The following is a 17,574-nucleotide window of genomic DNA, read 5'->3' as shown; positions in this document are numbered from 1 at the left end:
AAAAGAAACGGCAGATCAACTGGTCTAAAAAAGGGGGGTCTATTTAAAGGCTAGATTATACAAATGAGTTTTAAGATGGGACTTAAATGCTTCCACTGAGGTAGCATCTCTAACTGTTACCGGGAGGGCATTCCAGAGTACTGGAGCCCGAATAGAAAACGCTCTATAGCCCGCAGACTTTTTTTTGGCTCTGGGAATCACTAATAAGCCGGAGTTCTTTGAACGCAGATTTCTTGTAAAGAAGTGTAATCAAAATAGTCACTTGAAAATTGCAGATCAATTAACTTAATTTCACAGATAAGGTCGAGACCAGGGTTCCCCAACCTTTTTCCACTAAAAGGGACTAGGGTTGTCCCGATACCAATATTTTAGTACCGGTACCAAAATGTTGTTTCAATACTTTTGATACTTTTCTAAATAAAGGGGACAACAAAAAAATGGCATTATTAGCTTTATTTTAACAACAAATCTTAGGGTACATTAAACATGTTTCTTATTGCAAGTTTGTCCTTAAATGAAATAGTGAACATACTAGACAACTTGTCTTTTATTAGTAAGTAAGCAAACAAAGGCTCCTAATTAGTCTGCTGACATATGCAGTAACATTATGTCATTTATCATTCTATTTTGTCAAAATTATGAGGGACAAGCTGTAAAAAAAGGATTATTAATCCACTTGTTCATTTACTGTTAATATGTTTTAGCATGTTCTATGTACACTTCTGTTAAAATGTAATAATCACTTATTCTTCTGTTTGGATAATTCACATTAGTTTTGGATGATACCACAAATTTAGGTATCGATCCGATACCAAGTAGTTACAAGATCATACATTGGTCATATTCAAAGACCTCATGTGTCCAGGGACATATTTACTGAGTTAATAAACATTTATGATTTTTTTTTTAAAAAGGAAAAAAGATGTGCTGGTAAAACATATTGATGTCATCAAAGTAGTATCGACTAGATACGCCAGCATTACAGTGGATGTCAGGTGTAGATCCACCCATGGCATTTGTTTACATTCAGGCGCACTAGCTTTTGTTAGCGGTAACGCCGGTGAGCTACCATATCCTCCTACAGAGTGTAGTGAAGCATGTTTAGCTATTCCTCATGATGATACTTGTAAGAAACTTACTTTATTCGTCGCCATGGAGACCAGGATTAGTGATTTAGAAGTAGCTAAAACACTGCCGACTGCGGCTGGACGTTCCCTGCTAGCTAGCCATGTCTTAAAGCACCTCTTTCTGAGGGCGTTTCAGTGTTATAACTTCACCTTTATCGTTAGTTTTTAAGCCAAAAAACGTCCATTCTCCCTGCTTGTATGTACTCAATGATTGTGCGCTGCCGAACATGCTCCTCTGCTCGTAAAACCAGCAATGTCATGCCCAAACAGAGTATAGTATCGTTTTTGATTAATTAGTACCGGTATACTGTACAACCCTGCTAGGGACCGGGTCAATGTATGCATTATTTTCACAGACCGGCTTTCTACATGTAGCAGATAAAAACAGCAAAAAAATGTGCCTTTGGTTACAATCTAGCACATGAACATGTTATACGTGCATTAATGTACCGTAACAAAAGGAGTTGTAATATACATCTATAAACAAGCTTATTGGTGTGTTTAGTGGGACAGGCAAAAGTTACGTCAGAGAAGATGCGGTAGTTTGTAAGGTAGCAAATGCGTCACGGATTGTTACCGGCCCCCGGACCGGTGGTTGGAGACCACTGGTCTAGGCGTTATTACAGCATAATGTTACATCTGTGGAAATGAATTGTATATTTTATATGCAGGTGGCACATTCAGAGGGGTGTTGTGTGCATCCCCAAAAGTGTAACCCCCTCCAGGATCCAGCAGAACCTGCAAGTGTTTGACTTCACCCTGTCTGAGCAGGACATGAAGCTCATTGACTCCTTCAGTTGCAGCAAGCGTTTCATCGTACCAACAGTGGAGGTGATTGAGCACGTTAATGCTTTAAATTATTTACAGCAACTCAAGATTTGCTTTTTCCTCAGAGGGATGGCAAGAGAGTTTGGAGAGATGCTGCACATCCTCATTTTCCATTTCATGATCTTTACTGAGGATGAATAATCGTCTGGATTAGAACCTGATTGACTTCCCCATGAGAATCATTCACCCTCAAATCATTTCATCCTTAACTGAGCGTGCATGTAAAAAAAATATTCTCTGTATATTCAACATCTAACTTAGGTAAATGCTTGTAAGTCAATTAAATGTTTACCTAGCAATAATATGAAGTGTCACATCAGTTTTCTTTCATCATCCATCAAAATAGCAGTGCGTTAACAGCGCCACTGTGTGGTCAGTATTACAATTACTCACGCACTTGTTTGGGTAAATGTAATAATTTCAAAACAAAGCACTATTAACACTTTGTGAGATTTTATTTTCAACAATAACCTTGACAAATTTGTAATACATTATATGCTACTGTTTTATTAAAAAAAAAAAGTAATTTAGCGATGTTTCTTTCCCCATTTTCTTAGGGTCAAGCATAGAATCCTGCCACTAAATGTATCATCATATACTGAAAACGAGGCCACTCGATAAATCCCCCCCACCCCACTGGAAAAGCTCGGTAACTCACCTTCCATTTGCAAATATTCCCTTGTCCCTTCCCACAACAAAGCCAGGGCAAACAACGTGGCTACATGCTGTCTCCGAGGGAAATCATACAAAAAAAACAGGTACACAGGAAAGAAGCACAAAGTCCTAAAAAGGTGGAATCTGGTGAGAATTTGTACAGGTATTATCCCTGTGCTGACCACTGAGGGGCAGTGTGTGACTTATCCATAAAGGTCGTCGTCGTTATCTTCATTGAAAACAGGGCCGGTGCCGCTTCCTCCTGTGCCGTGGCTTGGACCGCTGCCGCCTGTTGTACTTGTGGGGAACCTGACAAAGAAGACACATTTAAAAGGATTCTTCACTGCGTTGCTCTGACCGTGCAGAACAGGATAAAAAACTTACCTGAAGCTGCCGAAGCCACGGCTCTGCTGCAGCGTCTGTGCAAACATCTCGTACTTGCGAATGTCATTGTCACTGACTGAGCGACGGGCAAATCGCATGGCCTCTTCGAAGTGGTCCTTCCTGATCTCAGGCACAGGGTCATCTTCTTCCACCTCCTGTGACGAGCAAAAAGTGTTAGGAAAAACTGAAGGTGATGCCCAGGCAAAGCAAGGAGGAGGAGGTGACAGACTGACCATAGCTGAGGGGTTGGTCTGCCTCTCCCTCTCTCTGCGGATCTCGTTCTCGATGCTCTCCCTGATGGCCAGTTTACACGCCCGCTGGCAGATCTCTGTGAGGTCAGCCCCAGAGAAGCCACTGGTCATCTTGGCCAGGAAGTCAAGGTCCACATCCTGGGTTGAAATGAAGAAAAAGGTCAGATGAAACGGGGTTGTGATTTGTCCATGTATTTTTTTGTTTTTCTGCCAAAATGTTGTCTTTAGGCCTGGGATCAAACAGTCGACAAAAATGAACGCAATGATTTTGCCAGCCTCAATATTAAGGTCTTGTTTGTTGTCCTCATCTCTTGCCTCCAAACAGCCAACGACAGAGTGCACCGGGTTAAGCACCTGGCTGAGTTTGTTCCATAGAAAATATAAAATGGAGTGAGCGCTCTTGTCATCTACTATCTTTGTCTGTTTGGGAGGGCGGGGCCGCAATCATACACACACGCCGAGTCCAAGTCAGCCACATAATTCAAACATTGTTCAACATTGTTCAAATGTACAATAAGGCTGCACGATTAATTGACATCAAAGTTTTAATTAGCCTAACCACAAGAGGCTGAAGTTTTTTTTGTTTTTTTTCCTCCACCGCTTGAGTGGCCGACATGTTCACCAATCAGTGTTTGTTCGTCTCTCGCTTCAAACAGGGAGAAAGATGTCACACTCTGTGAATCGCTTTCAGCACCTGAGCGCACTTATTTAACAGTAGCATTAACTGAACGCAGTGAGTCCTCTTTCCAGTCATCTTTGTCTTGGAGGGCAGAAGGCGCCAGCTTTAAACAGACACGTGCACACGCACACAGAAAGCAAGTACAGACAGCCTTCCTAATCGCGAACCACTAGTTAGAAGTGCCGCAAAGAAACAGAATTAGGAGTAGAAAATATGACTACAAAGCCAAATGACCTGTTGTGGGAATATTTCAGCTTCAATTCTGATGGGCTATATTAGCCCTACAACACAGACAAACGAGCAAGAATGCTGTAATCACGGGGTGGCAGCAAACAAAGACAACATATGACTTAGTTTTACAAATATGGAAAACAATGTTTTTTTTTAAGATTTTCAGTATTATTTTTAACTATTTAAAATTTTTGTAATATATATTTTTTTGCCTGCAAAAATTTGTCAATTTTATGTGTTTGTTAAATTACGATAAAGTTATTTACCTTCCAATATACATAAATTAAAGATCCATTAAAAAATAGATTTTGAATCGAATTGTAGCTCCTGAACTGTAATCAAATCGTGAGGTGCCCAAAGATTCCCACCTCTAGTTACTTGAATTATTATATTTTTTGATTACATTACATTATAAATACTGTATAGTTTTCCTCAATTATTTCTTCATTTTAAGAGCATGATGTAGACAAAAGCTTTGAATCTGTCTGCATAAGCCAAATATTGTTAAAAGGCAGTTATTACATATTGTTCTAATGTGAAGTACCTTGAGACAAGTATATGTTGATTGACCATCTAAAAGTAACATGTCTTCCTTTACTCATTATTTTCGCCATTTTATGCACTTTCATGCATTTTTATGTATAAAATATAAAAATCTCAATTTTGGAGAAAAAAAAAAATCGCAATTAGGTTTTTATTTAAAATTGTGCACCCCTACTTTAAAGTGTGTTCATTTGTAGCGGTCAAGGCAAGTCATAGATCTGTGTTAGCCTTTCTCCTTTGTGCGCCTCAGTGACGTGAGTATCAATGACTCCTTTGTCGATTGTTATTGCAGTTAATATTTTCTTATTGAGTTAAGTTGCACTTATAATTCATGTCAACTACGTATTTCTTCTGAACGCTGCCAAGGAGATTATATTTCTATCTGTCTTAGGTCATAGTTTTAGCAACTAAATGACCATTTATTAGCATGCTAATAAGCGCGAGTTAGCTTCTACCACTATGCGTATATTTGTCTAAGCGTTTTTTTCTTTTTTGCACATGTTGGTTGTTAATTTTGGAATAAAATAAATCCAGGCGTGACTTGTCACCTTGCTGATAGGACTCTTGCGCAGGTTGGCCTTCAGGATGCTCATTCGGCTCTTCTCATCGGGCAGGGGGATGTAAATGAGCTGGTCCAGACGGCCGGGTCTCAGGATGGCGGGGTCAATGATGTCCGGTCTGTTTGTGGCGCCGATGATGAAGACGTTCTTCTTGCTGGACATGCCGTCCATTTCTGTCAGGATCTGGTTGATGACTCGGTCAGCTGCGCCGCCGCCGTCTCCCACGTTGCCGCCACGGGCCTTAGCTATGGAGTCCAGCTCGTCAAAGAAGAGGACACATGGGGCTGCTTGGCGAGCCTGGGAAGGCACAGTTTGTCAGACCAAACACTTTTAAACGTTGAGAAATCCTCATCACCAACCTTGTCGAAAATTTCTCTGACGTTGGCCTCGGACTCTCCAAACCACATAGTGAGCAACTCGGGTCCCTTGATAGAGATGAAGTTGGCCTGGCACTCATTGGCGATGGCTTTGGCCAGTAGTGTCTTACCACAACCAGGGGGTCCATAAAAGAGCACACCCTTGGATGGGGTCATGCCAAACTTGAGGAACTTGTCTGGGTGCTCCACTGGATACTGAAGAAAAAGATTGATGAAGAACAATGACCACATTTTAAAGCTTGTAGTTTGTAATAATATGGAATGCATTGCTAAATATGCTTGGATCATACCTGCACCAACTCCTGCAGCTCCCTTTTGACATCTTCCAAACCACCAATATCCTCCCAGGTAATGTTGGGAACCTCAACAACGGTCTCTCTGAGGGCTGATGGGTTGCTCTGGCTCAGAGCCCACTGCACAACAGTGTTGAGTTAGTTATTGACAATAATTGGAAATTTAGATGAACACCCCCCAAGATGTTTGTACCTTGAAGTCATCCATGGTGACAGCGAGAGAGTTCATGACCTCGGCATCAATGGTCTCATCCTCCAGATCAATCAGGTCCATCTTCTTCCTGATGGCCTGCAGGGCCGCCTCGGAGCACAGAGCAGCCAGATCTGCACCCACGTGACCATGGGTCTCATTGGCAACCTGCCACAGGATACGTAGCGCTTAATAGTGCTAAAGGTGCTGCATTGTGCCATAGTGACAATCTTAACACTTAATGTAGGGCCAAACCATAATATGATCGTTATTAATTTCAGTTTGATCACAGCGATCAGCTGTTAGCATAACCTCGATCGAACAAGTCGATATGTCTGTTAGAAGATACTGCAGTAGTAAACAGTAGGGATGCAACGGTACTTGGTATAATCCTGGACGAAACAATTTGCCTTTATTGACCGTGGTCTTGTGTCTGCGTGTGTGTAACACTAGCATAGAAGTTGAAACAACATTGAGAAGGAGCATCAACTTCATGACAGACTTTAGTCTCCCTGACTGCTGCAGCTCACATTGTGGTACATGCGGTAAGCCTGTCCTCGATGCAGAGGCACTTACAGAATAGAATGTGTTTGTGACTGAACTACCGCATTGGTCCCCGACTGGGAGAATAAACACACCTAATTCAAGGAGGGAAAAAAGACATACAGTACATCTAGGGCTGGGCGATATATCGAATATACTCGATATATTGTGGGTTTGTCTCTGTGCGATATAGAAAATGACTATTTCGTGAGTATTCCAGTATACGTTCTCACGCAGTTGCTTTTAGCTGCGGGCATTACACTACATGCGTTTCTCACTCTTTCTTGTCTCTCCTTCGCACAGAGAGATAAAACAAGCGCACCTTGTCATACGTCACATACTGTCGCGCGTGCAACGTCATACGCCCTCGCGGAGCAGAGAGGTAGCGGTATGGGTAACGTTAGCTGTGGCAGGTGGTGCTAGCGGAGCGGTGAGAGTGGTAATACGAGAGAGAGCAAGTGCGAATCTGGTAACAAATGGAGGAATAATTCATTCCCAAGAAAAACAGCACGGGTTCTTTGTCTGGCGGTGGCCTGGCTTCAAGCGGGAAGATGTTGAACAGACAACCAAAAATATGTCAAGTATGCGGCAAAAGCGTTGCTACTAAAAATGTAGCAGCACTACTAATTTGTAGCATCATTTGAAAAGTCACCCGCTAGATAATGAAGAGTGCTTGAAACTCTGCATGTCAACATCTCGGCCAGTGCCACACCAACAAAATGCAGAAGCAACCTGCACATCAACACCACTTCCACATCAACACCCTATGAAAAAAATAGTCAAAAACAGGAGATAACGTCCGCAGGAACCTACCACGTAGCGAAGGACATACACAATTTGATTTCCTATTATGCAGCTAATTTTTATTTGACAGTTTTTGAAATATCTTGCGAGACATCATGCACAAAAGTGCACTTTGTTTTAAAATATTGTAGTGGCGTTCTGTACAAAAAGTGCACTTTAATTTAGTGTTGTTTTTATAAGTAATTTCCTTTTAGTGACATGCACAAAAGTGCACTCACAGCTTGTTTTAAAATGTCTCTGACAATCTTGCAATTTCTGTTGTAAAATGACATGAATGTATGTGCCACTGCTTAATAACTGTTTAATAAATACATTTTTGGTAAATTGACTTAGTTTTGATTTCCCCTTTCTGCATGAAAGTTTAAAATTACCGGTAGCATACATTAATGCAGTATGAAGAAGAATGTTTTAATGTAGACACATAGAATCATCATACTGGTGTGATTATATGCATCAAGTGTTAATTCAAGGCTAAGGCAAAATATCGAGATATATATATCGTGTATACATAACCTAAAAATAGAGATATTAATAAAAGGCCATATCGCCCAGCCCTATATACATCTAAATATTTTTCATATTTTTCAAACTTTTTGTATGTGTTTTCTCTGATTCAACTCCTCTGACATAACATGTAGTAAAAAAAACTCTGCAGACATTTTTTGTTCAAATCATTTTTGAAAATGCGGATAAAAACATTTTCTTCCTGAAATAATCATTAAATGAGTTTTATGTGTTGGTGCACATTACATATAAGATACAGTATTAGATTTGTTTTTTAAACTCCACAATCTGGGTCACTGCTTGCCATTTGCCAAAGCAATGGTAAGAAGCATTGATGTACGCAGGTAATTAAAGAATAAAAATAATTTACAATTTGAATGTGTTGTTTAGTAAATGTAAACTTGAAATAAAAGTACTATAGTATTTTAATACACAACATGATACTGTGTTTACTGCAAAATCAAGTTGGTGACAAACAAAATAACAAAAGAACTTCCGGGAGGGAAAAAAGTTCTTCTCTTTAAACCATGGCCCTAAAACAGAGGTACTGACTGTAGCGTGGGTTACATCTAGTAGACACAACCAAAGATCTGAACAAAATGACCGTTGTCTGCTGTTAGTCAATGTATATACCCCAATCAAGCATGGCGGAAATGTCATTTACAAAATACTGCAGTAGTAAACAGTAGGTATGCAATGGTACTCCGTATAATCCTACACAGGACCATCCGCCTTAAAATTGAAAAAAATTGTGATATTATTCAAGATCGGATAATATGAAACAATGAATCTGGATAATTTTTTTTGCCATATCGCACAGCCCGTCACTCAATGCATGAAATTAAGTACTGTAAACTGTGGACTCAACAGAAATATCCCATGTACAGTGGGTATGGAAAGTATTCAGACCCCTTTACATTTGTCACTCTGTTTACTCTGTTTCATTGCAGCTATTTGCTAAAGTCAAAAAAGTTCATTTTATTTCTTATGTAAACTCAGCCCCCCATCTTGACAAAAAACTGAAATTTTGATTATTTTTTTTGTGCAAATTTATTAAAAAAAGAAAAACTGAAATATCACATGGTTATAAGTATTCAGACCCTTTGCGGTGACACTCGTATTTACACATGCTGTCCATTTCCTCTGATCCTCCTTAAGATGGTTGTGCTCATTACTTGGAGTCCAGCTGTGTTTAAATCAATTGGACTTGAGTAGGAAAGGCACACCTGTCTATATAAGACCTCACAGCTCACAGTGCATGTCAAAGCAAATGAGAATCATGAGGTCGAAGGAACTATCCAAGCAGCTTAGAGACAGAATTGTTGCAAGAGACAGATCTGGCCAAGGTTACAATATAATTTCTGCAGCACTCAAGGATCCCAAGAGCACAGTGGCCTTCATAATCCTTTTGGCTACCTCTGTGGTAAATTTTAAATGTGCTTTATAAATAAAGTTGATTTGATTAAATGGAAGAGGTTTGGGACGACTACAACTCTTCCTAGAACTGGCCGTTGAGCAATCGGGGGGAAGAGCCTTGGTGAGAGAGGTAAAGAAGAACCCAAAGATCACTGTGGCTGAGCTCCAGATATGCAGTAGGGAGACGGGAGAAAGTTCCACAAAGGCAACTACCACTGCAATGTGTGGAGAAAACCAGGCATTGCTCATCAACTGCTCAATACAAACCCAACAGTGAAACATGGTGATGGCAGCATCATGCTATGGAGGTGTTTTTCAGCTGCAGGGACAGGACGACTGGTTGCAATTGAAGGGTAGATAAAATGCGCTCAAGTACGGAGATATCCTTGAAGAAAACCTCTTCCAGAGTGCTCGGGACCTCAGACTGGCCCGAAGGTTAACCTTCCAACAAGACAATGACCCTAAGCCAAGGTCGGCAACCTTCACCATACAAAGAGCCATTTGAGCCCATTTCCACCAAATAAAACCCATCGAGCGCCACAAACTCTGTTTGATCCCAAAAATGACGATAACACTACTTGTAGTTTCAATCCACTTATGAAATAGCATTTATGAAATCAAATACTAGACAGAAAACGACTTACCAAGTTTATTTGCTCTGATCAGCTTTCCGCAGCAGTTCCAAAACAGCTCTTTTTCGGTCATCTCCAGCTGGGTATTTTTTCGCAAATGCTGTGTGTTTGTTCTGGAAATGTCTTCGACATTTGATTTTTTGGTTGTTTGCTATTGTCTCCTCACATATTAAAAGCACACACATGAACCAAACTAGTCAACAGTGAAGGCAAATGAATCTGTCCATGAAGCATTCAATGTTGTATTTTCCATCAATTGCTAGTTTACCGGATGTTGACCGCTAAAAAAATAATACAATTGCTTGGCAACAAAAGATGACACATAAGGGGTGTGACATACATTTTGATCGACAAAATATTAAAATACGTTTTATTTTTAGATGACAAAATCCCAGAACTCTACAAAATAACAACTGTAATATTAAAATAAACTAACTAAAATAGAATTAATTAAAATTAAATAGCCGTTATTTATTGAAATTTTGTGTCAAAGGCAAGCCAAAGGGAACCAGGGCAGGGGCATGAAAGAGCTGCAGGTTGCAGACCCTGCCCTAAGCACAAAGCTAAAATAAAGGAATAGCTTCGAAACAACTCTGTACCCATTCTCGACTGGCCCAGCCAGAGCCCTGACCTAAATCCAACTGAGTATCTCTAGAAAGACCTGAAAATGGCTGCCCACCAACGTTCACTATCCAAACTGCCAGAACTGGAGGGGCTCTGAAAGGAAGAACCGCAAACGACCCCCAAATCTAGGTGTATAAAACTTCATGCATCATTCCCAAGAAGACTCATGGCTGTACTAGCTCACAAGGGGGCTTCTACTCAATAATTACTGAGCAAAGGGTCTGATTTCTTATGACCATGTGATATTTCAGTTTTTGTTTAAGAAATTCGCGAAAAATTGTACACTTCTGTTTTTTTTCTATCCAGATGGGGTTCTGAGTGTTCATAATGAGAAATAGAATTAACTTTTTTGATTCAGCAAAAGGGCTGCAATGAAACAAAGAAGTAACATTTTAAAGGAGTCTGAATACTTTCCCTACCCATTGTACGATGTAACACAAAACAGCTAAATAACGTGTGCTGTTGTAAACTATTTACATAACCAAAATAGTGTTGACAGACCTGTTCCAAGTCCACGTCATCAGCCAGCTTCATGTTCTTGGTGTGAATTTGGAGAATCTCCAGTCTTCCAGTGGCATCAGGAATGCCAATGTCCACTTCTCGATCAAAGCGGCCTGAAGGGGTTCAAACATTCTTGTTAGCTACACACTAGAGACAATATGACAGGCAGTTAAATCGGAATATTAAATACACTAACTGCGTATTTTACTGTAATCATTGTTCAAATGTAGCTTTTGTTCGATTGCAACACAGGCAATCATTGTTTGAAAGGCTTAATGTACAGAGAATCTATTTTGACCATGAACTGTACTGTATTGTACAGTCAATATGGATTCCAACGGTGAACTGAATTAACGATAAGCTACAGGCTGAGAAACGGGTAACGTGGTCAGGGCAAGCAAAGCATAATACCAACAACAATTCATATTTGTCCACTAAACTGTTATAAATGTATTAATTGTCTGTATGATTACAATTGTTTAACATTTTTGTAAGTAAAAATCACAAAACGTGCACATTTCCTGATCATACACAGATAAAGAAACCTAATATGAGGATGCCATTATAGGCTTTCACAGTTGCTTAGTGCGTAGCCAACTTACAATGAGTGAAAAGCGCCTATTTCCATATACACAGGACTTTTAACAAGGTAGAAACCAGACAGGCGTGGTGGCAAGGATTCCCTCTTTTTTTAGTGCACAAGTAAGCTAAAGTGTATCTTAGCGCCCTCAGCAGTCAGCACCATTGGCAGAGGGTGTGACTATTTCTGTTTGACAGTGTGTCACCAACGTGATGTTTGCAGAATCAGTTTTACACCATAACTTTCTACACATAAGTGTGACATCATTATTCTTCCAAATAAGACTATAAATACAGTAAATCCTACTGAAATGTGCTAAGTCAGAGCGTATCACGAACATTATGTAATGTAGTTTCTAATCAAATAGACTAACAAAAGCAGTTGTTTCCATGGCAGCGCAGGCTTTAAAAGTGCTTTGATATGCTTTTTAAACAACTTTGTTGACAAGCATCTTAATTTAGTGGCAGCCAAAATCGTGATTATGATTAAAATTAGAGTAATTGTGCAGCCCTCGCAATGATGTCGATAAAAGATTCAAATGCAGTTGCATCTACACTTCAAAGCTTGCAAAATCAAAAATATTTTCCATTGGACAAAGTTGTCATCAACGTTTAACTTTGTAATGTTTGGTTTCATCTAAAGCTTTGACAATAGAGGAGATGTACAAGCAATGTCACGCAATTGACTACTCTATACCAGACTTGAAAAACAATTAATAAATCAAGCTATTTTACATGAAACTGTGGATTAGGACGGAAATTACTGTCATTTACCAAATCGTCTCAGAGCTGGATCTATGCTGTTGGGTCTGTTTGTGGCTGCCATGACGATGACATGAGCTCTCTGTTTGAGGCCATCCATCAGAGTCAGCAGCTGGGAGACAATGCGCCTCTCCACCTCCCCATGAGTCTACAAAAAACACATTGTTGCAGGTTTACTCACATCGGAGAGTCTATCTACTATTACAAACTAATACAGTATACAGATGCGTATAACTTCTTAAGTGCAGATTTGTTTTTAAGAATAAAAATTGTGCATCGATTTACCACTCAGGCTTACCTTCTCACGCTTGGGGGCAATAGCATCAAGCTCATCGATGAAGATGATGGCAGGAGCATTTTTCTCTGCTTCCTCAAATGCCTTCCTCAAGTTACTCTCACTCTCTCCAGCCAGCTTGCTCATAATTTCAGGGCCTTTCAAAAACAAAAACATTTTAATTTTTGAAAATGTGTGGGATGGGTTATATACAAGCCTTATTTGTTATTGAAGTACATATGGTTATTTGTGAAATGACAACCAGACTTATCTCAAATACTTTGTTTTTAGTTTTGGTTTTGAGTAGTCATATTCAAATAAATAGGTGGCTCTTAATATGTTTTTGAGATGGTCAAGTCAACAACAACAAGCAAAACTAGTCCAGCCAGTTCTGACAACAATACATTCATACATAAACATGCAGACAAGTATTGAATTTCCCTACCATTAATAAGGAAGAAGAAAGCTCCAGTTTCATTGGCTACAGCCCTTGCAATCAAGGTCTTTCCAGTTCCAGGGGGTCCATAAAGAAGGATTCCACGTGGGGGCTACAAAAATAATAATTGTGTAAAATAACACTACTGTGCTTGGTACATTGCAATTTGTCATTGTACAGCATAGGAGTATTAAAAAAAAAAAAGAGACAATATATATTTCACTTGGCAGGAAAAAATTGTTTTCCTGAATCAAGTGACAGCAATGTGCGAGCAATGTGAGCGCAACATAAACATGAGATAGAACGAATATCGTCTTGTTACTTTTATACTAATCATTACAAATGTAACAATCGCTTTGGTTAACTTTATATCCATCGCTGTGAGCCATGTATTGCCCTCATATTATAAGATATCCGAAATTAACTAACCCTAGGGCGGTGTTGATGTAAAATATTATTGTAATACATTAATATGAACTTTGTGGAAAATGTAGTTCTACTTTGCAATCTATCGCTGACAGTATGAGGACTTAAATTATGGAATTGATTAAATAAGCAAAGAAGTCAATGTATGAATATAATCCAGTATAAGAGGCTGTTCAAAATACAAGTGTTTACAAAGTAAGAGAGAAAAATGATGATACTTATTGAAAAAAACATTCATCTCATTAAGTGAATCATAACTGAATTACCTACTAAGAGAACTGTTGTATTTAGAAATCAATTATATAAATTGTGTTACAAATTGATAAAAGGAAGTAAACATTTGTGTAATTGCTAATAAGTGGAAAGGGGATAAGATTAATAAGCTTTGTTTCTTCTTACTCCTTTTCGGGCATGTTAAGAGAAATTAAAAATTTCTGATGTATCATATTGAGCCTGCATACATGGTCGAAATAAACTTCAACCTACTAAAAGTTGAGCAACAAATATGAGAATCCCAGCTTGGACAATTTATCCTGTGAGCATTTTAAAGTATGCCATTTTTAAACAATACGCCCAGAGAACATAGTTATGAGCAGATGATAAAACTGAAAATGTACTGAAAGTGTAATGAAAATCCACCCATACCTTTTTGAGCTTTAATGCTAACTGACAAAAAACCCTAATATACAGTAACCAAAAATAATTCATGTAATACATCAAATTATAAAAATCCAATAAAAATGTGTTTGATTCCAATTACTCTTCTTCATTTTGGTATGCTTATTGTGCAATGTTTCTACAGGCCAAGCATTGTGGATTGTTTTAAGATAATCAATATATTTGAGGATATATTAGATCTATAACCAAAAAGTCGGGATGTGCAGATCGATCGCCAACTGATCAGTATCCAATGATTTTCTTGAAAAAGTATGTGATGGCCATTGCCGATTAATGCCTTCCAAGGGTAGTAACAGTATATGTTCCGATACTAGAATGGATAGATCCATATTTTTATTTTCTCTGAATCATTTTTTTATTGTTTTTGCTAATAGGAGGACATTGATGGCCAAAATTATTTCAATGAGTAATAGAGTTTGATTTTGTGTACCGGTAGTTAATGTTTACCTTTAACTGTTTTTCGCAAACAATCATATGTATTAAAAGAGAATAATAAACTAGTTAAAATAGTGTGCTGATATTGTTAAACTGTCAATAGCGCTCACCGTAAATACATTGAAAAAAGTACAGTGATTTGGTATGGATATCGGCTGATGTATTGGAATCATCAGCATAAATTCATGAGCAAAACATCCCTACAAAAAAAGCTATTTGACATGTACACAGTAATATCATAACTTGAAGTAATTCCAAACCCAGGCATCAGGACTAAGACGCAAATGCAGCAACATTCCAAAGGGAAAGTGGAGCCATGTAAATCCATACCTTGACACCGATGGCCTTGAAGAGTGCAGGGTGTCTGAGAGGCAGCTCCACCATCTCTTTGATCTGAGCTAGCTGCTTCCTCACTCCGCCAATGTCGTCATAGCCAACCTCATTCAGAGACTCCTCTTCATCCTGCATGAAGAGTGTTCCAAGTGTGAATTTGGTCAACTCGTGTACAACCAGACTCGCCTGCTACTACCCACCTCTCTCCTGATTGGCTCTCCCTCACAGTGAATGACTGTGTCGGGGGCAACAATGCAGTAGGGAGAAGGATCGGTCTCCACTACTTTGAATTCCACGGCACGCATGCCTCCTCTGACCAGGAAAATATCACCTTCACACAGTAAAACGAGAACATGTTCAAATTCACACCCTACATGAAATCGTTTTGGATCATCAGGACCTTGCACCCACTAACCTTTGCGAATTGGCCTGTAAGCCTCCAGGAAGTACGGCTTGAGATAAACCTCAAACAAGTTGCCAGTGATTCCTTCTACAGTGTCATCTATCGGGAGGACATGGATCCTCTTGCCATACTTCACATCAGGACATGGCTGAATGCTGGAGGCAATAGCAATGCACTTTTTTTTTAATCCGTATTTGGGATGAAGCAAGGTCAACTGTGAAGTTTCGCCCCCACCTGATGACATCACCCAGTCGGACCCTCAGGTTGTTGCGGACCACCCTGTTCATCCGAACCTTCTCATCAGAGCAGGTGTCATCAGAGAGCACGATGCACACGGTCTCACGTCTTTTCTTGCCCTTCATCAGCACTGTGTCTCCACGGAAGAGCTGCAACTCGTCCATCTTGGTCTGGAAACATTATTGCCCTATTTTAGTATTCCACAGTTAAAATCCCTAACCTTTCAAATCGACATACCTGAGAGAGCGAGACCACACTGTTGTCTTCATTGATGGATTCATCCACAATCAGTCTGTTGGGCCTGTTCTTCTGTTTCAGAATAGCAGTGGCTAAATCATCATTCTTTGCTCTGAGTGGAGAAAAGGATTAAATTAACAAATCATGTTAATTTTACTTTATATTTTAATTAAAACATCTGTCACTGCTTACGTATCTCAAGCCTACACAATATGTAATGAAGGGTTAACTTTACCTGTATACAGTAATGCAGTAGGTATATTAATAGCATGTGTTTAGGCAGCTAATGTTTTTACATTGCTTCAACAAATGTTGTCCGTATATACCTCCCATTTTGACTGAACATATATTTATCAATCATCTAACACAAATATTCAGTTGTGATTTAAAAAAAATACTGAATTGAGTAAACATTTCACTTCATCCCAATCCCTTCATGGCATATAAGCATAAAAGACGACTGCCGTTGAAAATAATGACTTTTTAAAAAATGACAAACTCACGTTTGTAGTGGTTCTAAAATAATCGGGGCTGGGTTTTATAGAATTCATTACCATGTCGTTAGTACGCTAATGTTAGCCTTTGAGCTAAGCGACTGGCGAGAAAACAAGCCCAGATGACACAGCAAAAGACTCAAGAGGAATAACTCGGTTAGCTCTGCAGATCCCTATTTAAAAAGAGATATTTCTACTTAACTGCTCATTGTGGTATAGTTCAAGCCAGCTTCCAACTTGTAGCGTGTATTCGTCGGGCAAAACAACATTTAACCGTTGATGTTATCTTGTCAGTTAAATGGGCTCACTTAGCATAAAGGCTAAACAGGTTAGCCTGCTAGCTCGACAGTTCGCTTCACGCACTGTCGGCAGTGCTGTGACGCGGCCAGCTTAGTTGTACCACGTAGTTACGTTAATAACGCTCCCATTTCATTCCCTCGCCAAATATAAGAGATAGGCTAGCAAACAAATAGAGTTGGTGTCGGGATAAAGGCCACCTCTGTGTGACGGTGGGTGGTTTTGGCCTCAATGGTGTTGCTATGCTAACACTTAGCATCCATCGGACAGCAATGACTGCGCTTTGTCAAGTCGTTGGCACACGGCAAGTTAGCGCAAAGCCATTAGCCGGAGAGCGACAGCAGGGAGAAATAACACTAATCTGACAACTTCCATCAAATGTTCGGGAAATAGTAGCTTTTTCAATGACGTTCGCTATGAAGTAACTGACCCCGTTAGCTGTATTGCTAATATGTTAGCCGGCGGCTAACTTTGATAAACTTGTAATATAACGACACGCTGGCATTACTTTTGGATAAATGTCGCATTAAAAAAAATAATGTGTACTTACTCCCCTCCCGATGCCATTGTTGTCCACCTGGGTTACAGTAAATAAATAAAGAAAATCTAGCTAAATATGCAATGTTTCACTGTCTTCCGTTCTCCTACTTGGACTAATATCACGCAAGTGTTGAGGGGTTTCAGTGGTTTTCTATACTGGTGTACAGAAAGCTGGGTGCATCTTTGGCCCCTATTGGTTGGTGCTGGTCATCAAATTTGTCGACCAATAGCAAACAGGGAATATGACGTCACGACGTATACGACTATCTTTGGCCAATTGCAAATTTGTACGATGCAGCTAC

At 39.5% G+C, this 17,574-nt stretch overlaps 2 protein-coding genes across 6 annotated transcripts in view; one reads left to right on the top strand and one right to left on the bottom strand.

The window, feature by feature from the left end:
* akr1a1a (aldo-keto reductase family 1, member A1a (aldehyde reductase)) overlaps positions 1 to 3,852 on the top strand; it is a 15,844-nt gene extending 11,992 nt beyond the window's left edge. The window contains exons 8-9 of one of the 5 annotated variants that reach the window (XM_062050843.1): positions 1,799 to 1,958; positions 2,021 to 3,852. In XM_062050843.1, coding sequence (XP_061906827.1) covers positions 1,799 to 1,958; positions 2,021 to 2,086 — 226 coding nt within the window. In that variant the 3' untranslated portion in view covers positions 2,087 to 3,852. The remainder of the gene's footprint in view (positions 1 to 1,798; positions 1,959 to 2,020) is intronic. The other 4 variants (XM_062050842.1, XM_062050841.1, XM_062050846.1 and 1 more) reach the window with 4 other exon arrangements.
* vcp (valosin containing protein) lies at positions 2,392 to 17,448 on the bottom strand. Its single transcript, XM_062050840.1, has 17 exons — positions 17,283 to 17,448; positions 15,942 to 16,053; positions 15,702 to 15,874; positions 15,480 to 15,622; positions 15,265 to 15,395; positions 15,062 to 15,193; positions 13,202 to 13,304; positions 12,781 to 12,914; positions 12,495 to 12,630; positions 11,142 to 11,254; positions 6,121 to 6,285; positions 5,925 to 6,047; positions 5,617 to 5,829; positions 5,246 to 5,554; positions 3,227 to 3,382; positions 2,994 to 3,148; positions 2,392 to 2,918 (listed from the first exon to the last, which is right to left on the bottom strand). The coding sequence occupies exons 1-17, from the start codon at positions 17,297 to 17,299 to the stop codon at positions 2,813 to 2,815; spliced, it is 2,421 nt and encodes an 806-aa protein (XP_061906824.1). The 5' UTR covers positions 17,300 to 17,448; the 3' UTR covers positions 2,392 to 2,812.
* Positions 17,449 to 17,574: the final 126 nt, after the last annotated feature.

The sequence above is a fragment of the Entelurus aequoreus genome, linkage group LG06 (genome assembly GCF_033978785.1).
Source record: "Entelurus aequoreus isolate RoL-2023_Sb linkage group LG06, RoL_Eaeq_v1.1, whole genome shotgun sequence".
NCBI lineage: Eukaryota > Metazoa > Chordata > Actinopteri > Syngnathiformes > Syngnathidae > Entelurus > Entelurus aequoreus.
This window is presented reverse-complemented; position numbering and strand designations above follow the sequence as displayed.